Here is a 24,876-nt window from a genome sequence, read left to right as displayed (position 1 = left end):
ATCGAAGAATAAAATTTTGCTACTAGCATACGATCTTTCCGCAATCCTCTTTACGCATTTACACATATGCACATGCATATATTCATACCATTAGACTTCAATATCTTATACTTTGTATCTTTTTACTACTTCTCTCCGATACTTTTTTCCATCGTAATTTTAATTTTCCTTCCCTTTGCTAATGATAAGAGGAATTAAATATGCAAAATATTACTTGCACCTAAGCACAGTAATTAGTATTAACTAAAATTCGACAATTGCATCAATATTATCTCAAATACTTAAATATCTTCCATTCAATTGCACATTTTAAAATCGACATTTACTTGACAAGAAAACAATCTTTTGTATTACTCAGAAGTAATATATAAATGTAACAAATTTTATAATTCTTATAATTCTATTTATTGTTAAGCTTAACTTTTATTCGTTTAACCCAAAGCAGCATACAATATCTTTCTTACAATTAGGAAGAGTGCAATAGTTTTAATCTTGTAATAATAATTAAAAATATTTATATGCATGATTAAAACGCAAAACAATAATATCGACCTGGTAAAAATTTTCAACAACTCTCTTCGCTATTATATTTTAATGCTGCTTGGAGTTAAACTTACTGTTTGTCTTTCACTGATTAGTTAATGGGTACTGCAGTGGAGGGTAATCCCTGTAAGGGGTAGCTGCGATGTACCAATTGACTGGTTATCTGTTTTTTGCTTCGGAATTAAAGTTTGCATGTCAAGAGGATCCCTTGATTTCCATTACAAGAATGTAGATCATTAAGCAAACGCAAATTTTACTTATAATGCTTATGTAATATCTGTAATAATTATTTGATCACAAATAATTATGTACGTAGATGCCGATGAACCTCATCCGCCAGTTTAAGAGGGATTATCAACATTATGTTTATTTACATCGATGGACTCGTACATCAAGATAAATAAATAAGATAAATTCTCGCAGAATGTATATGCTGAATATTAATAGTTTATATTGCAAGGTGTTGAACGTTAATCAATGAAAATTATGATTGAGATTTCATTAGTATTGTGTTAATGTTAAGAAAATTGTTATTTATTTTAATATTTAATTAGCTATATGTGTAGAAAATTTTGTATTATATTTCTGTTACATAAGCCGTTACATTTACTTTTAAATTCGGGTTTTTAAATTGTGTAATTCTTTTATGTGTCGACAAATTTTGTTAAACTCTTATATGTATGTTAGTAAGATACGTTTGTATCTTCTGTCGCTATAAAACAAATTCGGTACTCTGCATCAGTCGCTCCAGGTAACTTTTTGTTATTAATTAACGTAATTAGATAAAATTGTTTTGTGACTAACTCTAAACTAAATCACGTACACTGGCAGTTACGCTGGCAATTAATAACAACATTAATCGGCCCATGCAATATCGACGATAATCCCTTTTAATACCGTTAAAATTATCTGTATCCTTCGAACGAATACTCTTCTGTTAGCTTGCATGTGCTTTGTCACTTTTTCCCGCGATATCAAGTGACAGGCTATGTGTAATCGACAAATTTCTCGCAGAAGGAAGAGCCCCGTCCAAAAGTACGACCCGCCATACTCGAAGAAGCCGCAACAGAAGAGCTACAGCGGCGTTTCCGGTAATCATCATGCGGAAGCTGCGGCATTGGACACGGTTAACAAGATCCTCACATTCGGCAGTATGCCTCAGTACAGGTACGGCGGTCATTTCGTTGCTTATTTTGTTATTCTGGATTACAATATTGTAATACGTTGGAAGAGCTTGGCAAAAATTGACGAGCTCTGCAAGAAAGGGGTAAAGTATACAGCAAACTGATCAAAGTCACAGTTTTTTTTTTTAAGCAAAATTCGAAGCAGAGAATCGATTCGAAAAGTTTTAATCGGCGTCAGAGATTAATAATCTGCAAACTGCTAACGAGACAATTTTCACGAGTCCAATAGTTTCAATCAGCAATATATCGGTTTCTTACTATAAATCTCATAAAGATCATCACGGTATAATTAATAAGAGAAACTACTACGTCAACAAGAATGTACATTAGTATTAAGAGCATCCCATTACATCTTACATCTTATTTCATTTTTCATCATGTTCTTCGACATTTTTCACACAATCGGCAAAACTTGAAGTGCATGTTAAATATACTCTTTTTTTTTTAAACCATCGCGATGTCCCAGAATTCGTCCCACAGATGTTAATTAAGTATCATGCGTTTATCGATGTATGATGTAGGACTTATCGCAGCTCGAGATGCTTCTGTCGTTCGGTCGTTTTCGAGGGGCACTGTTATCACGTAACGACGAACGAAGTTCGCAGTCCTTGTAATTTAGACAGCTACAAGAAGGGCCAAAAATTGCCGGTGATTGACTAGACTACTTTCAAAAAAGAATTTCACAATACTTTTGTGAAGAAGTATATCCAGTTCTTTATATGCATATCGGTTTTCGATGGTATTTTTGGCCTATCCTGTATAAAGTTGCGCTTATTATTGAAAATGCGCGAGCTGCTTTGTAAGAAGTGAGCTAAAGTTTGCTTGAAATGTTAATGTGACCTTGGAGTTCGATACCTTTTTATTTCAGGTAAATCTCGACTCCAAAACTTTATATAAGCTTTAGTATGCGCTTTATAACGATCTTCCTGATACTATTAATTGCATTTAGATCCCTAAATATAAAGTATCGAATCTTTAAAGAATTACAAATAGTTTATGCTATTATACAAAAATGTGCAGATATAATGGATTACTATGTGTATATAGAACAATGGAATTGTATATTTTTATGAGAATACGAATCTGTCTTCTATAAAGCTTTATCTCGGTTTATTAGAAATTGATAATAATTTGAGTTACGACAGTCCAGTTGGACTTTTTTATAATTCTCATTCGGAGATTTTCAGTTTAAAAATCGAAATTTGACGGAATAGACCTTAATAAACTATATATTTATATTTATTTAATTGTTAATCGGTGTTTTTCTCGATAATAAAATCGAAGCGCGCGAACGACAGAAAATTACGAGCCTTGCTCGATCGATTTCTTTTATTCCGCAAGTAAGGAAGTGAAAGATAGCATTACACTCACAGAATTTTATTAACCCTCAATTATTATGAAAAGTGCAGCGCTGATCTTTGTGCAGAAATAATTTCAATTGTACGTGGTAACAAATATTATTTAATTCCATTTGCAATTTTACTTATTTTTGCTAGATCATGAATTATAATTGGCAGAATCTTAAAATATTTCTCTGAAAGTTTTATTATAATATTTCTTCATCAAAATAACCTATGATAGGTTTTCAATGTAACTTGTGAAGCTTAATGTAACAGAAATAATTATAATAAGCAAGCTACTCGTTAATTTTATAAAGAGAAAATTTATATACGAATTGAATTCTCCATTTTTGTTGAAATTTCGAATTATTGAAATGCGCTCATTCTGTAACAAGCGAAGTAGTATATGATTTCATAAACAATTTTAAAAATGAAAATAAATATTGCAAATATACAAATAAATTTACAAATATAAATGGAAGGAGGAACACGTTTCTCCACGGAGTCAAGATTAAAAGCGAATTAAATGAACGGTGCACATGGTAGTTGAGGGTTAATAAGAATAGCCGCGGCATGCCTATATTAGTATATTTCTAGCCGCGGCGAGACCCAGCGCGTGCTGTTTCGACACCCGAATAACGTCATCGTCGCCGACGGGCCAAGAGTCAAGTAAGTCTCATGTGTGTCGCCGTCATGTTTTCAATTGTCAGGTTTGGTCTAATCAAGGAATCACTTTGACCGTCTTTCTCAAAAGCAACTCGTTGAAGTAAAAGCAAATTCATCTCGATGACATTTCTTAGTTGACGATTAAAAATATAAAATTGTACACAATTAACAAAATTAAAACGTCCTCTGTTTTTAATTAGCCATAAAAATCGATTACCTATATAACAATTATTAATTAAAATTCGGCGAAGGTTGAAATCATTAATATTTATCCTTTGCACAGTACACCCGTACGATTTTAATAACTGTTATTCCTTACTTGGATCATAATTTTGTCAACTATCGTTACGAGTCTTGATCGGCGATCCATCTGCGTCTTAAATACAGGAAATAATCTCGTCGCGTTACGGTTATTGTAATTATAGCTTCAACTTTTTGGCAATCTAGAGAGTCAAAATTCTTGTTTGTATGTAATTATGTTCATTAATTCGGCCCTGGATTCTCGTTAATTGTTTCTCTTCTTGTATTTCGCACGAAACCATTTTCTGCACAATCACGTTTTTAATAATTCAGCTGACTTTGCACACGCTGCGGTCGAAATGAACATGAACGATTCGATCCTCGCATGCTTATTGTTGTTCATCGCAATATAATGTCTGTTATTTTATCCCGCTGTAACTTTTTGTTTATCGCATGACAATAGATGCACTTGTATAGAGTGTCCCAGTATTATCGCCACATCTTTTTTCTCTCGAAGATGACTGATGAATCTGGGATACTGTGTACAGCTAAATAATCGTCAGTCGTTAATTATACATTGAACCCCCCGAGACACTCATTCAAAAATTGATTTTTCATTTCAAGCATCCCTTTCATCGCAAAAACATCATTAAATACAATATTATATCACCGTCCATTCACGCAATCAAATGCAAGCAAATAATGATAGGGTGATTGTAATAGTTATTGCAACTTCCGAAACACATGGTTCCAAATTCTATGAATTGCAGCAATTGTTGCAAATGCTCACAATTATTGTGTATTATACATATATTATTGTAATTAAATTTCATTTAAATATAATTTGAATAAAAGCGTTGTTTGTTAACAGCTAAATCAAAATTTCGAAATTTATGTCACTCTACTGGAGATAAAACCCGCTATCTAGATTCGTTTCGTATCAGTCATTGTCAGATTTGAATACTTGTTTAATTAAGAAAAGAAAAAGAGAAAAATACGAGCAATAACTAAGATCCGTATGTATGTATGTATGCGTGTGTATGCGTATGTGTGATTTTTGTTAATAATACTGTTCCACGGGATCTATTAACTTAATTTTATATAACTTAATCCTGTTTCGATTTGTAAAACAATGTTGTCACAAGAATAATTGTAATATTGGAGGACACGAGAGTTTAATATTTAAGATCTATTTTTATGGTAATGTTTTAATACTTTAAAAGGTAAATGTAACACGATTAAGTTTCTGCACATTTGTTTTCGCGGAGATAAAAGTTAACAGAGTATTGACGAGAAAGATTGAACCTCGACGTAGATCTGATCGATCTTTCAGGGAGCATAAACCGCAGCCGAAGAGGCTCGGCGTGGAGGAGGAAGATGGAGGTACGGGAGCAGAGGAGGTTGTCTCTTTCATTGATCTCCCACCAAACAATCTCACAAAGTTGCCTGAGAAGGGAATTTTAAAGAAACACGGTGGTTACGGTATTGTAATGCCTGATAGTAACACAACAAGTGAGCATGATGACTCACGATATCCCGTGAAGAATAGCTGAAAGAGGCTCGAACTTTGGCGAGCCGAAAGATCAAGCGATAGCTAGCCGAACTTGTGGCTTAGTACACAGAAAAAAAAGAGTGTTCTTCGTTTGAAATATGTTTTGTTTCAACGTGAAAATCTTGAAATGAGATTATATTACGTTAAAGGAAGAAAAACTTACTTTTATATATAATTCAATCAAAAAAACAATATATGCTTATTATTTAAGAATAATTTTTTTAATGGAAAGGAAACAGTATTGGACAGAAAATAACATATTTTCAAATTGAAGATTATAATGATTAAAATCACTTTGTCAAAATAATTGTATATATTCTTCAAGTGACAATTATAGTACTTCAATAAGACTGTAATATTGTTGGAATGTAAGATTATTAAATGCTTCTAAAAAGATTATAGATTGTTGCGTATATACAAAACAATGAACGCGTTAATTTGAGTATATCCGAGTTGATCTGACACTTTTTTTCTGTGTAATAAGCAAAGAATCATACGACGGTGCAATGGTAAAGAGTCATGACGAAAAAGGAATTTTGAGATTTTCTCCAAATATTTCAATTCTATTACTTTTAATCCAAAATTATGTTGAGTAATGACTAGTCTTATTTAATCTTACTTGGCATCAAAATCCTGTTTTTACTTGAAAAGATGTAACTTTCAGCATTCATTTAGAAAATTATTCCAGTACGAATTATTGCTGTATAATTTTGCATAACTATTGTTATATGTTTTCACTGTATAATACATATGTATGCAAAGTACGAAATTTAAATGAAAGTATCTGGTTCTTTCGATATTCTGTTTGACTAAGAAAATACTTTTAGTTGTTCGCAGAACTGTAAAATTATCCACAATCTTGCGCTCGGTTGTCTTTCGATCCCTTGCGAGTTCGAACTTCTTGCATTGATTCTTCACGAACGTTAACCCTTTATAAATCAGTGATTCTCGTATACTTCATTTTCATCGTCAAGTAAAAACGATTAGCAAACACAGATTAGTTCAGTGTACATGTAGTTATAAATACTAACATTATTATAAAAGAGACTTGGGACTTAACATTATCCTAAGATATAAGGGGTTAATTCATAAAAGGTCTATCTTTTCAAGGATTTTATAATCACTTAACTCTTTCGTGTGCTGATTAATTCCAGATTACTTTCAAGTTTTGCATTGCAAATAAACTAGACTAGGAACCATTTTCGTCTCCTATACATATAGAAGCTAGTGAGGAAATGGATTAATAAAATAGATATTAATAATCAATGTCGCAACGATAAAGTATCAGTTCACGCAAGAGGAATTTAATCTCGAAAAAGAAAACCGGGAAAGGAAATTTGCGCACGAAAGGATTAACACAAACTGCACCGAATAATCCCCTTTCTATGAAGCGGTAACTCGAGTCACGTGTTTGCCAGGACTAGGTGGAGGCGCGATCGAGCACGTGGAAAGAACTCTGAACCAGCTGAATGGCTATCACGACGACATACTCGAGGTGCTGAAGAACGCAGCGAGTCGTCGCGATCTCGTGGGCACCCCGTCGGGCAGTGGCAACCTTCTTGACGAGGACGCGCTACGCAAGTCGCTGGCCGAGTGCGGCTATCCCGATGTGTACCGCAAGGACACCGATGGCCAGGACAACGGCATTGACAACGGACAGGAGGAAGAAGAGGACGACGTTGAGCTGCAGCCGCCGTGCAGCACCATTCGTATACGTAATCTCGAGGATCTGATTCGTCAACTGGAGCACCGAGCAGCCGCAAGGTATATTTTAGATCCGTCAGATGATCCTTCGATTTACAGAGTCTTAAAAGTCGGTATCGCTCAAATATCAAGTCTCAGAACAAATAGATGTCGAAGCCCTTGAATTACTTCCGATTCGACATCGGTCGACGAGTCGTTTCTCGCTGGATTGGGACTCTTTTATTTTAGCATATGCACTCGGCAATCGTCTGATTTAACTTGATTTTGATATAACCAAGTCCTGAGTTTCTTTGTGAAATCAACAAGATCTCAATGATTAATCCTGCCATCAGACCGTACTTGACTGGCCAAATGAGTCCGAGCGGGTCCGAAGAGATCCGAACATCCGAGGGCGAGCCGGATCGACACTACAGAATCGATTCTTCCGTTTGTAGCGAGTCATCACAAGGGTAAGAACTTATGAGAGAAAAATACGCGCGCTTATGACAAACAAGCTTTTAAACTCAATTCAGACAATGAGCGTTAATTTCGAAGTAACGTTAAGATAATACTTTCGAATTATGAGGATGTTTATTACACGAAAAATTATTCTTAGACGTTTTAGCAATACTTTGTAAATTAGACATTCAACGGTGTATTCTTATCGAAACGATTGGCTAAATACGTTTGAGCTTCTTCATACTTTGTTAATCACAATTATTGTCAGCAGACATTTCACACGCTGCCATAACTCTCACTGTGAATCGCTTACTATCTTCTCTTTCGCCAACTTATTATCTTAACCCTCTCATACAGCTATCAAAATATTTTTGTAAATGTGTAAGTTACACTTTTAAATTCATATCAATTTTGTATAATCGAACTCGTTAACTTGAACGTAATTTTTATGTAGAATTTCTGCATAATCAATAACGTTGCATGTTTTTTCTCCGCCTCGTTTTAATATCACGTATTTCCATCGCTGGTCTTCAAAAAACAAATTAACTTTTTTTCGGAGTAAAATTTTCATAAAAAATTACATACGCAAAATTATAATATTCCGTGTTTTAAAGCAAGCACATAAAAAGCAAGAGATCAAAGCGAAAAAATATGCAAATTGAAGCAGTTTGTATCAAAGTAAGGGAAATAATTATAATAGAATGTGAGAGGGTTAACTTATTATCTTATTCTGCTTTCTATCTTGCGCATCAGAAGGCTGTCAGACTCGACGCATTTATTTATGTATATCAGACACTATATTCGATGTTTTGCGAAACCGTAGATTACAGTAAAACACGCGCAAGGATAACGAGAAAGGGATACACACTTGGTAATAAATCGTTAATACGTATTTACGCATAGCAAAAATTTATCCAAGGCATAAGATGCGGAGTCTGTTTATACTAAATAATCGACGTAACAAGCGTAATTATAATAATAATTGTGATCCAATTGAAGTATTACGCGGCGCCGAATAGCAGCGGAATTGTAAACTTTTTAGTGTCAAGTAAAATTGACTTACCGATACCCAGGTGTGAATGTCGCTGTTGCCGCATTCTAGAAAACATAGACAAAAAAAGAAATGAGCACACTACGAGTTACACGAAGAGCATATAGACAATTGATTAATTATCCGAAAAGAAACGAAAAGATAGAATAGATAGAGACGAATCACACCCGAGTATTTTTTTCATGATTAAATTTGATAATGTAATGTCTAAATTAAGTTGTCAAGTGTGTCAAGGGACAGGAATAAAATTCGGAATAGCGTATATGAAATTCTCAGCGCGAGTGAAAATGTCGCGTGGCCCCGCGGACTCATGCAGGAATTGATTGGATTTCCCACGTAGAAGCAGAAGATGTAGCCGCGGCCGCGACGAGGACACTAGTAGATTCGTCTACGGTAGATACCGTCAGCCGACGTCCCGAAGTCCTTACGGCAATCATCAACACACCCATCAACACTCCCATCAAATGCACCCCGAGGACGAGGGTATCTATGAAACTGCCGATCCTGACAGAGGCTCAAATACTAGGGGTGAAACACCCGATTGTGAAAGGTATTGCAAGACTCTGCGTCACGAAAAATCCTACGGCTTCACTAGTAGCAATTATTCACTGTCACCGAGACACGTTATCGGCTTACGTCTGTATCACTCCCCTCTATCACGAATCCCACGATAACTCATATATGTATATATCTCAGATAAGGATGGTGCATGTGTTGTTTGCAAAAAAAAAGGAAGACAAATCGAAATAAAGCTGACATGAAAAAGATCGTGAACAACAAGTACAAAAGTGTATCGCACGTTTGCAAAAGGCGCAATTTGATAACAATTTGAGAGGAAGCAGGATTTTAGATTGAGATAAAGTTTACATTTGTAATTGTTAGAAAGATCTTTCCGCGTTCTCGCGCGGTATTCAAGAACAACATGTGTATCTACGTAAAACGGAAAATTGTCGGTATTGCGAGAACTGTCGCAATACTATCGACTGGAGAATCTGAAATCTACGTAAAGTATAAATGGACTCGGCATACGATATTTAATTCCGCAGTTGCAACGTTCGCAATTGCATCGCAGATTGAATTAATAAAGCAGTTGGTTAAAAATAATGCAACGTATAAAATTTTGCAGAGAGAAGCTAAATGCACACGAAGGTCTGCATGCTTTTTCATTTGCTTCTGCGTTGTATGAATGTTGCTCGAAACAACAACAACAACACACACGCGCGGCTAGTGAACTCGAGATACAAATACGTCCCAAATCTATTAGATAGTCTTCATGCAATAGCGTAGACCAAATATTGATCATTTATGCTTATACAACTAATTGTCTTTCAATTAACTTTCATGCAATTGTTTAATACCTAAACAGATCTGGGACAAGTACCGAGCTTATGATTATGACTAAATTTCGTGCATGTCGCTTCTAGTATTTTGCATCGCAAAAACTCTTTTAAACTGTAGTTGACGGATTTCTCAATTTCTCAAGCGACTATAAGAGACTTCTTCCAGTCTATTTCGCGCAATCAAATAATCTACATTGTGATTGATGTATGCACTTATCCTTATCTGAAGTTTCTCTTTACATGTTTGATGAGAATAAGGAATGCTGAATTAAAACAATAGCAATCGTAGTGATGAGTCACAAGGCTTCGCACGCGCTTTTAATGTTTTAATTAACTTTTCAATTAATGTGTGTACGTGATATTTCCTCTATAGAGCCCAATTTGAATTTAATTGGAATTAAAATTAAGTCGCATGAAACGAATGACTTTTGTCAAATTTAAAAGTCAAATATCATAAAAATCAGAAAAATATATTGATTACTAGAAAATTTATATACAACAACCTCTCTCTCTCTCTCTTTTAACTATTAAATTGATTACTTTTAAAATTTAGACCCTTGATTTTCTAATAGAGAGAGAGAGAGAGCAACCGTTATTTAGTTTATCAATCTTCATCGTTTAAACATTTAAATTAATCGAGATAAAGCATATAAATCAGTTCAAATAAAAATTTTATCAAGGGAGACTGTGTACAACTTTCTACGCCGCAAATAAGAATAATTCAGCAATTCAGTTGCACCTTGGCTTCGTCATAGCTACAATTGCTCAGCGATTAATCAAAATTTCTAAGAAACCTTGCCGACTTGTCATTTCAATTCGAACCTCGTGACCCTCTCTGATTCTACGCTATACACCTTTTGCACAGCAGCGACCCGATCGTAAAGCTCCTATAGAACAATCACGTGTACACTAACAGCTCCCACTTCTGGGTCGACTGGTCTCACCATTGGCTCCATTTACTGAATGTTGTTGCGTTCGAATGCAGCATTAGTGGCGGTGGACTAGATGCAATGGGCTCGTGTAATCTTATTATTTTCTAGTGATGCATTTATTCAAGCTCAACAACAAGTAGCCCGGTGGACTAGTGAGGATGGAGGAGGCGGAGGAGAAGTGCAGCACCGGCCACCGCAGCAGCCACCACCGCCGCCTGCGATGCCGGTGCAGCAGCAGCAGCAGCAGCAGCTGCAGCAGCAACAGCAGCAGCAGCAGCAGCAGCAGCAGCAACACCAACTGCCGGTGGAACAACTGCCAATCAAGCAGCGCGGCTATTATCCATCCCCCCCACAAACCGAAAACAACCACGACGCCGGCAGCAACGCCGAAGTCGAATCTGCTCAATCCCAACAACAGCAAACGCTAAGCGAAGTTCGTGGAATCGATGTTAATCACATGCCTAATATTAACAAACGCCCACTAGACGATAACTTTAGTCTAGATTGTAACATAATGAATAATGATTCCCCTAAAGAATTAATTACCAACAACACTAGTGATAACGAAAATACTGCCCTACTGCCCCCCCATTTTCCCGAGTACAAGCATTGATAATTAATTAATCGATGACAGGTAGTGTCCGAGAAAAAAGAAAGAAAGAAAGAAAGAAATGGGAAAAATCGTAATAATAATAATAATAATAATAATAAACAGCATAGTGGTGTGACAATGACGATGACGACGATGATGTAATCTCGAACTCGCATTTTATACTGAATAGTGTAAATAACGATAAACTGTAATTGCGACGATTACAACAACAGCAACAACACATATATTAAATTATAATGAATTCAAAATAATCTATATGAAATGTTTATTAATAAATATTAGTAAAATGATTTACTCAAATCCCGCCGTGCCTATTATTTCGCCTTTCTGCGTGAGTTTAACAAAGATACGAATTTGCGAATTCAGTTTAATCGCGCGAGATCCTTTCGAATGCTCTGCATATAAACGTAGAAGAAAGTCCCCTGTTACGAGACAAGTTTCTAATATGAGACAGCGGGGTTTCTGTTAAATTAGCATCGTCCATTGGTTCCACCTCGCGTGTCGTGCCCCTGAAGAATGTCGACTCTGCAGACGCTTCCGGGGGCGACTCGTCCACAGTGCGTAGGATGGTCCAAAGAGAGGGTTTTTTCTACTCCTGCTTATCGGGAGAGTCCAGGACGGCCTGATGGCACGCATAAAGCGTTTTTCCCTACTCTCGGAGACGAGAAAAAAAAAGTATCGTGTGCCGTTGGCTTTACTTCCCAACCCTGCACGTATCGTAGTCAATTAGGACGGCACGCTACACGTTAAATTTGCTATTAAATTACAAAGTGACTTGGAGCTACATAAAAGATTCGCGCGCTGTCGAAGATTATTATATAGAATGAGTGAAGATATTTACGTTTATTCATCTCCGATGCGGCGAAAACGGCCAGTGATTGCGGGAGTCCCTCGATAATCTCCGGACCGCTCCGTTTCAACGATATAAACGGTTAAAACTGAAAAAACGGGAAGAATATATGTAGTGAACATGAGTGTAGTGTAAAAGATGTGGCGACAGCGTCTCAAACTATAATCTTCCGAATCTACTTTATATCATGTATTAATCGTAAGTGCATTCTTTGGAACATTGCATCAAGATATGTCATAATTGAGCGCTGGTTCCTGTCCGGAGGAAACTTTTGCGCATTACTGGTCGCGAAACAACTACCTTAACTCCCGCGGGGTTCCATTTGACGGTCGCGAGAAATTTCGTCTAGCGTCAGGCCGCTTTCGACAGCACCTCGGCGCGACGCGCCAGTTTTGGCGGCAACGCACAGCGGCCATCTTGACCAGGCCTGACCCTCTCCGCGCGGCGCGCGCGCGCGACGTAAGGAAAAAAGGAACTAGCCTAGCCTGGACAACCTAACCTGAACCGAGGCGGGTTTGTTGTGTGTCGCGACAACGCGACGGAGCGTTATGTCTCGCGTAGATATGAGTTGATATTAGTGACGATGTCGTATCAGGACTCGCCGTTTTCCACGATGTACGACCGCCAGGACGATTATGACCTCGACGAGGACAACGAGGAGTATCTGGAGGAGGACAGGGACGCCGAGGAGCAGGACGAGAGCGACGAAGGTGAGGATAAAATAGGAATTGCGCGAATATTCTCTGCTCCCTCGTCACTTTACACCCGCGGTCTTGCAAGTTGCAACTTCCCCGCGATCTGTGTTAAGTCGCGCGCAACAGGAGAAATTAACGGAGTCGACGGAAACTTTTTTTAGATACCGAGGAGGCGAGCGAAACCGACATGGGGAAGTCCGAGGAATACACGGAGATCAAAGAACAGTAAGCCGAAGCTACATATCCGCAACGCGTCGATCTACAATGCACGGAGCGAGGCCTGGAGTACGGAGTGAGAGTAAGGAAATAAATCAATTTTATTTCTCACTCCTGCTTCAGCTCTTGCGCTTGCACACTCTCGGTGAATCGGAACTCCGTGTTGCCAGTGTTGCAAATATTTAAAAGATTACGCCCGTATTTTAGCTTCCTTACGCCAGGGGCTGAAAGTTCTGGGCCTCACTCCGCGTATTGTAGACGACGCTCTAGTCTACAGCCGGAGATTACGTTTTGGCGTTTGATCTTTCAGGGTGTACCAGGATAAATTGGCCAGCTTGAAGAAGCAGCTGCAGCAGTTGAAGGAGGGCACGCATCCCGAGTACAATCGTAAGCTGAAACGATTGGAGGCGCAATATAAAGAACGGTACTTGCCTTTTCGCCGCTGACATTACTAGTCGCAATGGCGCGCGCTAATCGAGATGCTATCTTTATCAGTTTGAGACTGAACGTAATTTACCGAGACTACCTGACGGAATGGGTCGAGCGCGATTACATATTGGAGAAAAAGGCGGCAGCGAAGGAGTTTGAGGAGAAAAAGATCGATCTCAAGGAAAATCTGCTTACCGATATGGAGGAAAAGCGAAAGATGATCGAATCGGACCGTCACACGATGGAACTCACCGGTGATTCCATGGAGGTATTTGAATTCGTCTCCGCTCAAGTGACACGTATATATTTCTTATTAACATTACTCTGCCTCTTGATTAGGTGAAGCCGGTAATGACGAGAAAGTTGCGCAGACGTCCCAACGATCCAGTGCCGGAGAAAGTGGAGAAACGGCGAAAACCACCGCCCGCACAGCTGAATTACGTGCTGGACGAGAAAGACATTGAACTCGACTTAAAAGCGATTAATCGCTCAAAAGCGCCAACCACCATTCGCAAGCCAGGTGCACATTACTTGGTATCCTAAAATTCACGATGCAAAATACTATGGCGGAAGACTTGAGTAGCGTGAGAGTCCACGGCTCTTTGTTTCTTGCGATTTGCGCGAGAAAACTGAATAACGTGAGAGTTTCCGGCTCTTTGTTCCTGGCGATTTGTACGAGAAAACTGAGCAGCGTGAGAGTTTACGGCTCTTTGTTCCTCGTGAGAATTTACAAAATTTTACAGCTAGCCCAGTTTCGACGGTTTCAATAATTTTCATCTTTTTTCCCCCCAGAGCTATAGTACTTTGATTCGCGAACTTTGCAACGCCCTGTACATAGACGAAGGCGCGAACGCAATATAATCGATGTACAGATTAAGAGTAAGAAATAAATTTTCTAGTTAATGCATAACTGTAACGCTGTATTTACAGTAGTTTTACCACATTACAACGCGGTAAATATTCCATCTCAGCATATATCACAGCCGCCTGAGACGCCATTGGTGGAAACCCGGATAGAGGACGGGAAATTATTGTATGAACGAAGATGGTACCCTCGATTTATTTCTACTATTACTTTATATATATTCAAAACTTGTTTCCTCTCAAATATAAAGGGATCCACTGGTCGAATTTCATTAAAGGTTCCATCGTGGTCAGCCTGTCTATGTCGAAGGCAAGGATCTTAACAGGTTCTCGGCGAACATTTCCGCAATCGGCACCGAAGCGGTAAGTATTCGAAGCATCCAGTTAATCGCGCATCTCCGCAAGGTACATATTTTTTCAGATCTGGGTGAAGAAAGTGTCGGACGGCAGCAAAGTGCGCATTTACACGTCGCAGCTGAGCCGTGGAAAGATCTCCATCAAACGACGGGCCTCCTAATCGACTCCTCTATTACCCTCGGCATTCAGTGATTTGCGACAACATCGCATTTATCGTTTTTAGTTAAGGCCACATTGTTCGGCATCAAATCGACGATTTTTACGCTACTGGTCTTCTGCCACCAGTAAAACCATGCTTTTTGGTGGGATTGTAGCACCATGTAGATCCAGACGAAGAAGGACATGATGAGTAGCGCCATCATTGACAGTAAGGGTATGGCGGTCCAGCGTGCGGGCGGAAAATTGTCGTAATTATTTATAGCGTAAAAATCGGCAGCCACCACGCACACGTACGAACACGCGATCGTCACCGGGGTGATTATGAGACATTTGAGCAGATCGGTTCTCACGTTGCGAATGTATGTCTGATGTTCGTCCCGATTCAGGCACAACCAAACTACGACGGACCGCAGAACCTTGTAACGAGGCATTCGTTCCATCCGGAACACGTGGCCGCACAATTCGCAATTATTCCTATTGCTCTCTTCTAACCATCGCTCCAAACACTTGAGATGGATCGCGCCCATCGTTCCCTAATCCCAATTGTCATTATGTAATTATTGTATTTATCGGAATCCTTCTCGAATACATGTGATTGCAAAAATTAAATCGCATAAATTGCGACATTTATAATTTATTAAGGACGAAATAATAAAAGAAATACGTGGAATCATGTGAATGTTTAATATTCTGCATCTTTAGAAATTTTCGGTTCTTAATTCTTCAAGTTATTGCGTAATTGAATTCTTATTTACACTGTTCTCTCGAACCTTGCACTTGCACGGGTATATGATGGGTAATTCTCGATTAGGGTCGTAACAAATGCGACAGTTTATGTCCACTGAATCACATGACAATTCGCGTCCTTTTTCCAACGCTGTAACGCCCTCGAGTTCCGATTGATTTTCATGTGACGCTGGCTTCTGCTCTAGTTCTATCTCTATTCTTGAAATTATGCCGTTTAAAACGCCGACCACCGAGTCACTTTCCTCAATCATCGCGAGGACGAATTTCCGCAGATATCTTAATAAACAAACAACTGCGCGAAACATAAGGCGGATAACATCGCAATTCACAGACGTACTTGGAAAGGGGGATTAAAGTTAGGATAATCCTTTATTATTGCGTGTGTATAAAAATTTGTATTATATATACTGGATACAGTTGAGTTAGTCGCGTGAAATAATCTTAAAGAGCCATGTAACTATATGTGCACTTTATAATTAATGAGTAAACTATAAACGAATGTTTGTCACTCCGCCATCATGTCCACGCTGAGGCAATCTTCGCCCATATTACTGGGCGACGTCTCAAGTTCTCCGATTTCGTTTGATTCACTGAAAATTTTTTTACTTCAACAATTTCGTTCTTGTCGAAAAGAGACAATATTTATCGGCGGCAAAGGAGAAAGCTTACCTGTCCAAAGAAGGATCGTTACTAAACATTTCTGTTGGAACTGTCGGCGGTGCTTTCTCTGGCACAAGTTCCAGATATGTCTGACGAGATTCCAAGTGCCTTTCTACCTCCTCGGGTGTCATGTGTCCATCAGACATCAAGGACATGGGAACTATATTATTCGAGGATTGTACCTGTGGCAAAAGAATCCAGCTGCAATAGACTTGCGACAAAATTGGACTTCTAAACGTATTCCACGAGATACAAGTGCACTCACTATAGGTATGTTGTTCGTTTTAGCAACTTTTGGTGTGCTCCTTTTCTTCTTGCTAGTGCTGAGTGGTTTTGTGACCATTGACGAATGATGAGAAGTATGATTGTTGATATTCATCTCGACTTTCTTCCTGAAAGTCGCACGCATTCACGTAATGAGCAATCGACGGGAATTGTGGGGCAAGCCTGTACGGTTCTAGCTACGCTTATACTTGCCGCGAGACACTACCATGCCTCGTGACAAAGCCTTGGGTCCACGATCCAAGAACTGTGTCCAAGTTCTAGTCCTGGGAAACGTGTAGCCGAACAACTTTCATCCTTGACGGAAAAGCTGCAAGGTGATCGGCTACACATTTCTCGGAGCTTGGACGAAAGGCTTAAGACTATGGATTGAGATTAGATTGGAATTTGACTGACCAGGGCAAAATTTACTAATTTCAAGCTGTGATCTTTGCTCCTGTTGGCTCAATTTTTTCACCGGTAAGTCCGAAACGGTCCTAACGTTTCTTGCGTTATATCGCGTCTTCTTACGATGCACAGAGATAAACGATTTCAACAGTTTCTCAATCGGTTGAAGACCGAGTTTCCTCCACCTCGCAATCTCCCAATAATTTCCTTACTTCTTGGAATTGTCGAGACGAACAATTTCCTCGTCCGACGATTCGGTCTCATCGCTCTCGCTGAATGACGCATCTACTTTTTCATACTGCAGCAGGCGATCCAGCAGGAAACTCTTGTCCCTATTCACCTTGAGCAGCTTTCGTTGCGTAGAACGCAATGCTTCCTGAAAACACTCGTTCTCCTGCAACAAGACAATACGTGCATTGTCGCGAGACGAACGGCGCGGCGAAAGCGTTGGATAATCGAAATGGCCCTCACGTACATAAATCAAAAATTTCAGCTTCCTTTTGAGGTTACGATACTGGTCCTTATAGTTAGGCACTTCTTCCTCGGGACTCTCCTCATCGTCTTCTTCTTCTGCATCTGCATTGTTGTTGGCAATGGATCTGCAATACCATCCTTCCAACATTGATCATCTGCAGCTGGAAGAAAAATAGCGTCTTTAGCTGTCGGCGCTCGTGGAAAGTGCCCCTTGACCCGGAGCTCGATTGCACTCGACATTGCAACACGCATAAAAACTGCGCGCAATGAATCACTAAGCGACGCGAGCGCGAAAGGAGCTTGTGCCAGGCGAGAAGACGTCTCTTCTCAGCCAACAAAAGTGAGCGAGCGGGCAATCAATACAAAATTAGGCCGCGAGATCGACAAAGAGCTGTTCAGGGACGCACTTTGGTTTCGTTCTGGGAGGTTAAGTCGCGCCAGAAACGCGTAAACTTATGCGCCAGCCGCTTAATTGCGCAAGGAAACGGATGCCAGGCCGCAAGGAGCCGCGATATTTACGGCCGATTTTCTCTCGCACTCACTTGAAGCCCCAGAACGATTTGTCGCACGTCGCAAGCGCTCGCGGCGGCCGATTATTGCGAAGATAAATAAGCTGTTTATGACTGGCTTCCATTCTGAACTCTTTATCGATTCCGCAGTAACTTCAGCGCCTTGCCGGTCGGAACGGAAGCGCGCGTCGAATCGCGGTCAGTGCCGCGAACGTCGAGAAACGAAAACGCTGACGCGCCGAAATATCCCTAGCCTGTCGAAAGATGCGCGACGCCGCCAAAGTACAAATTTGAAAAATGAACAAATTCCTTCGTGTTATTATTAATAAGATTACGCTCTCGCTTTACAACGTTAAACATTGGCTAATTTCTTATGGGGAAAAAAACACTCAAGTTTTGAGTGTTAACACCAGATTGTCCGAATTTACTCTCAAAAATTTGGCCGTGAACACTCAGGTTTTAATATTCACGCCCAAATTTGAGAGCAAATTCGGACAGTCGAGCGGTTGACACTTAAAACTTGAGTACTTTTTTTTCGTAAGTATACGATTTCGTTGTATACGATTACAGATCACTTGAAAAGGGTCCAAATCCAGGACGTCGTTTTTATTTTCAATAAAGGCATTGGCCAGTGTAGGTCGTTTTTGTAAAATACTCATCAACACTTTTTTTTCGTAAGGGCCGCACTTCCAATCTAATATTATATAATTATTATTGTGCAATATTTACACTTATTCCATGGCCAATATTGGCTTTACGTTGGACAATATTGACCAATGCATTTCTAATATAACCGACATTCCCAGATAGCACACATAGTTCTATGAATATTCTCCTAGAGTGCAAATATTCTTAATTTCAGAATATTCCAATCGAATATTCTATAAATAAATATATATATATATATAGATTATTACAATTAGAAATCGTGTATTCGTAACAAAGAAGAACATTTTTAGAATATTCGTCGAGAGTGTCTGTGGAATATTCGTTCAGAATAATTGTTGAATATTCATCGAGTTTATGTATTGCACATTTTTTATTGCGTACATTTATCTTATGCAAAAGGCAGTGAAACCTGTAGTCGTACAATGTACGCGCTATATTCGACAAATTATTCTATCCACGTTCGAAAAAGATTTATAGTAGTACCAGTCGAATATTCTACGAACATAAGATAAAGATGTAAGAATGACCTGTGGAATATTTCAAATATTCTCGAAGAATATTCTTAAAATGTCCATAGGGGTGTCTTGTGCTGTCTGGGTTGGGCGAATGTTTAGCCAATGCACTGTGCTACTGAGGTATGATGCCATTATAAATTACGCTTCTTAACGAAGCTTAAATTAGCTTCTTAACGAAGCTAATAATGTCGTCGCGTCTTTAGTGCTTTATAAAGCGATTCAAGTTCCGGATTTAATATTGTTGTTCAAATGGAATTAAATTTGTCCATGAATTTCTCAAATAAATTGTTAAAAATCGAAATGAAGAGAACCTAAGGGAAGTTTTACAACAAGGTCTTAGAATGACCTCCTTTAAATCTTCTTAAATTTTTTTCTGCATATCACAAGAAGCGTACGTTGCGTTTTATTATAATAATTCCTTCTAAATATATAAATATATCCGTTATCATACACATCTTTTCTTTATCGCGAATCGGTATTGCAAAATTACCACCTTTAATCCCTCCGGACCGACGGGAAACAATATCGATCCTGCGGGACCAGCACATGCGCCCTAAGGGAGATCTTTCAGTATCCGCGTGTGCGAGGGGTGAAAACACACCGAGCTCTCGACCGAGAAATATCACTGAACATGAACAGTCGATCCTCGTGCCCGTAATAGCGTATTTTAACACGTAACCGCGTAATTTCTGCCTCGAGAAAAATGAGTCCTGGATTTGGCCACGATCCCTTGCCGCCGTACAACAACACTGCTCCCGGTGAGTTTTGCGGATCAGAGAACGTTCGCACCCTCAGACTCGTTTCTTCGTGGCGATCAAAAAAAAAATTCTTTTCCATCAAAAGCACTCGGAACGAGCTGGTTTTCGAATTTTCCTTTTTAAACGAAAATACAAAGGCGCGATAACAAGGGCCGCCCATCGTATGAATGAAAAGACGTCTCGCGCGCGCAGAAATATTGCCGCGTTTACGTGAATAGAAAGTTCACGAGAAGCAATAAATCAATCCATCGATTCTTCCTTCTCCTTTTCAAGGGAACCCCGCGCTCTGCTTGTGGCAACAGCCCCAACACATTTTATTCCAGTTGGCGAACTTTTGCTTCGCACTGTCGTACTCGGCGCCGTCCTCGAAAAAGGGCATTTTGTTCATGCATTCGGTGCTGATCATAGGTGAGTAATCGGACGACAATGTCCACACCGTGAAAAGGTATACGCGCGGTGGCTTTGAGATATCTCGTTAATTTTGACATCGCGCTTTGTGAGAAAATTGGTAATTTCATTTCCCTTGATTTGCGATTTATTCAACCCTCTCCTGATCGTACCGTTCCATTTTTAGGTTTTATGCTGCTGTCTGGGTGGGCTTGGCACGTGATCTGCGCGCCGGATATCTTCTCCTGGAACTTTAGCTTTTTATTGCTCAATATCGGCCAATTAGTGTACATTGTCTATCAAATGAGACCGATCAGATTCGATCCCGAATTGGAGGAAGCTTATCACACGCTCTTTTATCCCTTCAAGGTGAGTCTTCCTCGCGAGAAAGAAATCTCTTCGCCGAGCGCTCGAAGATTAATTTGCCTTCTCTTCTTCAACTTCTTTTAACTCGCGTAAGGTTTCACGGATACAATTCAAGCGATTAGTATCCTCAGAATTCGCGACGATAATGTCCCTCCATGCTGGCGAGGCGTACGCGATGCAAAATCTAACGAAAACAGATAGATTGGGTTTATTGCTCACTGGGAAAGTCAACGTCTTGAACGACACTAATTTTCTGCATCCGATACTGCCCTGCGAGTTTCTGGATTCGCCGGAATTCGAAAGCTCCCGAGCCTCCGTCGACGATAAATTTAAAGTAAGGACTTGGGCCAATCTTTTCCATTCTAAGTTCATCGAAAGCACTCAAGTCAAATTCAATATCTCAGGTATCCATCGTAGCGGCGAGCTCCTGCAGATATTTGTATTGGCAGCGGACAGCCTTGGAATATCTACTTGTGAAGGAAACGTATCTCGCGACTGTCCTGACCACGCTGGTAGCACGAGATATCGCAACGAAGCTGTACGCGATGAATAACAAGGTATTCTTTTCAGAGGATTATATTTTTGTGTTATTTTTACTTTGAAATTGAATCAATGGATTTCATCTCGAAGCTGCCGCTTTCCTTATCGCAAAAATCTAGTTTTCTCTTATACACCCTGTATATCAGTTTTATTAAATATATAAAAGGGACCGTTATTAATTGTTTGATACAAGTTATGCTTTCTTTGATATAAAGTCTTTTCTGTAATTATATTCTTCGACGATATTTTGATGTTGTGGAAATTTTAGATAGTTACGGACAAGGGATCGCACTTGGACATTCGTCTTCCCACCATCAGCGCTGGTCTAGGGATCAGCGGTGAGTATAGAAGCTCGTATCCACAAGAGAGAAACTAAACTTACGTGTAACAACGGTACTTCATGACTAAAGCTAGATTAAGATAATCAAATTATCGTTTTATGCGCACTGAGGGAATTTGAAAACAAAGAAATTACTCTCTCTCTCTTTCTCTATTCCGCGCCGTGTCTTGACTTATGTTAAGGCTCTGAGCAGAATGGTTGTCTTGTACTCTCAAGACACGAGACAGTTGTTGCCCGTCATTTCAAGACAAAGATTTAGAATATGAAACATTACCTTAAGAGGTACATACAAGACTTCTTTCTTAAGCTTATCCATTTGTAGAAACGTCTTTCACGATCTTACTGTTCTTTTAATATTTAGTAATCTCTTTATATTTATTCAGAGAAATAAAAGAGAGAGGCAGTTTCAAGATAAAATCCATTAATCCAATTTTAAAGTAGAACGTTAGGTTGTGTCAGCGTATTTCTAAAAATTCCTTGCAATTCAGGTGCTTAATCTTGATTAAACACTGAATCCAACACTAAACTCCTTCAAGCGCCTGAAATTAAAAAATTTCCCTTACTATTACTAGTCACTCGCGTTAGCACAGGGCCGTTCAGCTCGGACTCTAAAATTAACCGATCGTCTCATCGAACGATCGTTGATTGCAGTCAGCAGCGCGAGGTCCAAGGAACGCGCGGTGAACAACTTGACGAAGAAGGGTGCGCCGAGCATGGAGCCCCTTCCGGAGCTGCCTTCCTGCGACGATCTAGCGTCCAGCGGTGTGGAGAGCTGGCTGGACTCCTCCAGCAAGTACCACAGCTGCGAGATCGTCGACGAGGAATAGCATTACGCCAACTACTCGAATTACGAGACCGTGATGGATGACGCCGAAGACGGCGAACGCGACATACAGGCCTTTGATTACAAAAACGCGGAGTGCTGGACGTCATACGATGATTAGCAATAAAAGGGGGAACGCGCACACCATTTATACCTCCGTTGAGTGAATTTGTACGTCTGCATTTTCATTTTCCAGAACGAAGTTATAAACTTTTAACGGTAAATTATCTCGCAATTACCCATTCCCTTCAATTTCGTTGCAGTTATACAGTAATAAAAACTCAAAGGCCCATATTCAGAGCACGCTTACGACCTTAGCGCGCTGACAAGTCGGGGACATCAGAGCTTTTATTAATCCAGGACCAATAAGAATACGCACGCTAGCCGTGTAGATGCTTGTAGACTAATTAGTCGTAGTTTTATTAGTCTTGGATTAATGAAAATGTTAATATCTTGACGTATCAACGCGCTAAAGCTACGACTCCATAGATGTCGACCAAGCAGAAGCTTGCCGCAAGCTTCCTGCGTTGAAATTGAAATCTTTTGATTCATTGCCGCACACATTGCCCCGCACGCGTTGCCGCAGTTCAACGCGTTTATGGAGTCTCAGCTTAACATCGTCGTAAACGCGTTCTGAGTATGGGCCAAAGGATTACATTTCTATTATAGTATAACTAGTAGGTCCACTCTCACGGCTCCTTTGCGGTCCCGATCACGTGGTATTCCACCATGCACTCGCGCAGAATCCAGCTACCACACGTGCAACTTTTCTCTTATTGGTCTGCCCTGGACAATGTCGAAAGAAAGAATCGACGCAAAACGTAACAAATGACGGAGTGGACCTACGAGTTATACTATAGGCCTGTTTTCTGTTGCTACACTGGTAAACTAGTGCAATAAATCAGAGTAAGACAAGTATATTTTTCTCATTCTAGCTTACTGCACTAGTTCACCAGTGCAGCGATAGAAAATAAGCCTTACGTTTCTACTGATCGCAATATTGTACATATATACTCCGTAGGTTTGTTGCCTAGCAACGAAATTCGCAACGAAGGTACCTTTCAAAAAGTATGTAGATATATAATGTAAATTTAATACCATGTACATACATATGTGTAAATAGCAAATTTGACGACGCTCTTGATGAACGAAGGTTCTAGTTCGCGAAACAGAAAAACAGTGCTTACGAAAGTATTCCAAATAATTTTGGGGAAAAGAAAACAAACGTTAAATAAATCCAACATCTACACGAAATACATATAATGCGCCTATAGTGTTTTTGTAAATATCAAAGTTGATCGTAGCAGAAATCTAGATTTTCTTACCAAGACAATTTTTACTACAGATGTAAAAGAAATACATACTTAACCAAACTTTAAAACGTTTATTTATAAGAGAATAAATAAGAATATACGATATATTGAAGAACGCTTCGTTAATTTCCGTATTCGTTCTATCCTCACCCTGTACAAATTCCCAAATGTCCGTAGTAAAACTTTCGGAAAGTCAACTCAAAGTTAATTTTAAAAATAAATACGTATATATTTCACAATTGCTGTCGTGAGCGCGTGTATTTTTATTCTTTCAACTATAATGTAAATCCAATTGCTGAATTCACTAAAAGAGACTTTTGCTTCCCTGAATTTTATTCTTTTATAAATTATATTTACTACGAAAAAGCCAATTCCAAGGGCGGAATAAATTACACGTAAAAACATGAGGGGAATAACGAGTAAGAAGACAGAAGGACAGAAAAGAGGGAGAGAGGGAGGAAGCAGCTCGATTAATAGAAGAGGAAGACCACTCGAAGGACACTCGAGTGAGACTCGTAGCAGGTGCTTCGGCCTCGAAAAGGGGGTTGCGAGCGGTGGTGCCACCTACGCGGAGGGCGTGGTGCTAGTCCGAAGGGTGGTTTAGTGTCGCGAGAGCCCCCAGAGGCGCGTCGTCGTGCGGAGCGTAACCCCCGGAGCGTGCAGTTTCGCGCCCTCAGGTCGGGGCGGCTAAGAGCGAGAGGGACGCGCGCCTGAGCGCGATCGAGCGAGGGGGTTGAAGGTGGACAGGTGGGCAGATGAAGACGGGGGGCAGGCGGAAAGAGAGGTGAGAAAAGCTCCGCGGGGTGACCAGCGTAGGAGCGAGGCTGCTCTGGCTCCGCTGCTCCGAGCGCACATCGCCGGAAGAGGAGACCCCCGCGCGGAGATGAGCGCACAAGTGGCCGTCGTCCTTGGTGTCGCGTCCTCCCACCGATG

The 24,876-nt window shown here is 39.8% G+C and overlaps 5 protein-coding genes and 1 long non-coding RNA gene across 15 annotated transcripts in view; 3 read left to right on the top strand and 3 right to left on the bottom strand.

The window, feature by feature from the left end:
* Positions 1-11,670, top strand: part of LOC105566231 (disintegrin and metalloproteinase domain-containing protein 22) — a 39,612-nt gene extending 27,942 nt beyond the window's left edge. For 3 of the 6 annotated variants that reach the window (XM_012020074.1, XM_012020079.1, XM_012020076.1), the window contains exons 20-26: positions 1,558-1,710; positions 3,665-3,736; positions 5,307-5,485; positions 6,944-7,289; positions 7,562-7,678; positions 9,059-9,268; positions 11,099-11,670. In XM_012020074.1, the coding sequence (XP_011875464.1) occupies positions 1,558-1,710; positions 3,665-3,736; positions 5,307-5,485; positions 6,944-7,289; positions 7,562-7,678; positions 9,059-9,268; positions 11,099-11,603 (1,582 nt within the window). In that variant the 3' untranslated portion in view covers positions 11,604-11,670. The remainder of the gene's footprint in view (positions 1-1,557; positions 1,711-3,664; positions 3,737-5,306; positions 5,486-6,943; positions 7,290-7,561; positions 7,679-9,058; positions 9,269-11,098) is intronic. The other 3 variants (XM_012020078.1, XM_012020077.1, XM_012020075.1) reach the window with 3 other exon arrangements.
* LOC105566233 lies at positions 7,689-12,857 on the bottom strand. 2 transcript variants are annotated; one of them, XR_001009261.1, is made up of 3 exons: positions 12,754-12,857; positions 12,445-12,541; positions 7,689-8,765 (listed from the first exon to the last, which is right to left on the bottom strand). It is a non-coding gene; the product is annotated as an uncharacterized LOC105566233 (long non-coding RNA). The 2 variants fall into 2 exon arrangements; XR_001009262.1 differs by lacking the exon at positions 7,689-8,765 and adding an exon at positions 11,673-12,252.
* Positions 12,858-12,935: 78 nt separating this feature from the next.
* Positions 12,936-15,185, top strand: LOC105566234 (sin3 histone deacetylase corepressor complex component SDS3). Of its 2 annotated transcripts, none has more exons than XM_012020082.1 (8): positions 12,936-13,163; positions 13,310-13,373; positions 13,675-13,788; positions 13,860-14,061; positions 14,133-14,313; positions 14,727-14,841; positions 14,936-15,020; positions 15,079-15,185. In XM_012020082.1, exons 1-8 carry the CDS (start codon positions 13,037-13,039, stop codon positions 15,172-15,174), a joined length of 984 nt encoding a protein of 327 aa, XP_011875472.1. In that variant the 5' UTR covers positions 12,936-13,036; the 3' UTR covers positions 15,175-15,185. The 2 variants fall into 2 exon arrangements, with proteins under 2 accessions (XP_011875472.1, XP_011875471.1); XM_012020081.1 differs by having other exon boundaries at positions 14,724-14,841.
* Positions 15,186-15,188: 3 nt separating this feature from the next.
* On the bottom strand, positions 15,189-15,834 carry LOC105566235 (E3 ubiquitin-protein ligase MARCH3-like). The gene has a single exon (XM_012020083.1). The coding sequence runs from the start codon at positions 15,698-15,700 to the stop codon at positions 15,200-15,202; it is 501 nt and encodes a 166-aa protein (XP_011875473.1). The 5' UTR covers positions 15,701-15,834; the 3' UTR covers positions 15,189-15,199.
* A 440-nt stretch (positions 15,835-16,274) lies between these two features.
* Positions 16,275-18,405, bottom strand: LOC105566236. 2 transcript variants are annotated; one of them, XM_012020085.1, is made up of 6 exons: positions 18,266-18,405; positions 17,725-17,884; positions 17,462-17,643; positions 16,846-16,972; positions 16,590-16,762; positions 16,275-16,510 (listed from the first exon to the last, which is right to left on the bottom strand). In XM_012020085.1, the coding sequence occupies exons 2-6, from the start codon at positions 17,869-17,871 to the stop codon at positions 16,426-16,428; spliced, it is 714 nt and encodes a 237-aa protein (XP_011875475.1). In that variant the 5' UTR covers positions 17,872-17,884; positions 18,266-18,405; the 3' UTR covers positions 16,275-16,425. The 2 variants fall into 2 exon arrangements, with proteins under 2 accessions (XP_011875475.1, XP_011875476.1); XM_012020086.1 differs by lacking the exon at positions 18,266-18,405 and adding an exon at positions 18,131-18,248.
* Positions 18,406-19,963: 1,558 nt separating this feature from the next.
* Positions 19,964-24,058, top strand: LOC105566237 (popeye domain-containing protein 3-like). 2 transcript variants are annotated; one of them, XM_012020087.1, is made up of 7 exons: positions 19,964-20,174; positions 20,448-20,582; positions 20,749-20,930; positions 21,022-21,261; positions 21,332-21,484; positions 21,736-21,805; positions 22,459-24,058. In XM_012020087.1, the coding sequence occupies exons 1-7, from the start codon at positions 20,120-20,122 to the stop codon at positions 22,632-22,634; spliced, it is 1,011 nt and encodes a 336-aa protein (XP_011875477.1). In that variant the 5' UTR covers positions 19,964-20,119; the 3' UTR covers positions 22,635-24,058. The 2 variants fall into 2 exon arrangements, with proteins under 2 accessions (XP_011875477.1, XP_011875478.1); XM_012020088.1 differs by having other exon boundaries at positions 21,740-21,805; positions 22,459-22,537.
* The last annotated feature ends 818 nt before the right edge of the window (positions 24,059-24,876 follow it).

This window comes from Vollenhovia emeryi, unplaced genomic scaffold, assembly GCF_000949405.1.
Source record: "Vollenhovia emeryi isolate VEMERY1.0 unplaced genomic scaffold, V.emery_V1.0 DF939146.1, whole genome shotgun sequence".
NCBI classification, from domain to species: Eukaryota; Metazoa; Arthropoda; class Insecta; order Hymenoptera; family Formicidae; genus Vollenhovia; species Vollenhovia emeryi.
This window is presented reverse-complemented; position numbering and strand designations above follow the sequence as displayed.

What these genes read in the sequence shown, in the direction of transcription:
- LOC105566234 (XM_012020081.1), top strand. Translation starts at nt 13,037, where the DNA reads ATGTCGTATCAGGACTCGCCGTTTTCCACGATGTACGACCGCCAGGAC. An exon ending in GCAGGACGAGAGCGACGAAG is followed by an intron (nt 13,164 to 13,309) that starts GTGAGGATAAAA and finishes AACTTTTTTTAG; the next exon opens with ATACCGAGGAGGCGAGCGAA. An exon ending in GAGGCGCAATATAAAGAACG is followed by an intron (nt 13,789 to 13,859) that starts GTACTTGCCTTT and finishes TATCTTTATCAG; the next exon opens with TTTGAGACTGAACGTAATTT.
- LOC105566236 (XM_012020085.1), bottom strand. Translation starts at nt 17,871, where the DNA reads ATGTTGGAAGGATGGTATTGCAGATCCATTGCCAACAACAATGCAGAT. An exon ending in AGCTGAAATTTTTGATTTAT is followed by an intron (nt 17,644 to 17,724) that starts GTACGTGAGGGC and finishes GTCTTGTTGCAG; the next exon opens with GAGAACGAGTGTTTTCAGGA. An exon ending in AACGATCCTTCTTTGGACAG is followed by an intron (nt 16,511 to 16,589) that starts GTAAGCTTTCTC and finishes AAAAATTTTCAG; the next exon opens with TGAATCAAACGAAATCGGAG.
- LOC105566235 (XM_012020083.1), bottom strand. Translation starts at nt 15,700, where the DNA reads ATGGGCGCGATCCATCTCAAGTGTTTGGAGCGATGGTTAGAAGAGAGC.
- LOC105566237 (XM_012020087.1), top strand. Translation starts at nt 20,120, where the DNA reads ATGAGTCCTGGATTTGGCCACGATCCCTTGCCGCCGTACAACAACACT. An exon ending in GTACAACAACACTGCTCCCG is followed by an intron (nt 20,175 to 20,447) that starts GTGAGTTTTGCG and finishes CTCCTTTTCAAG; the next exon opens with GGAACCCCGCGCTCTGCTTG. An exon ending in CCGTCGACGATAAATTTAAA is followed by an intron (nt 21,262 to 21,331) that starts GTAAGGACTTGG and finishes TCAATATCTCAG; the next exon opens with GTATCCATCGTAGCGGCGAG.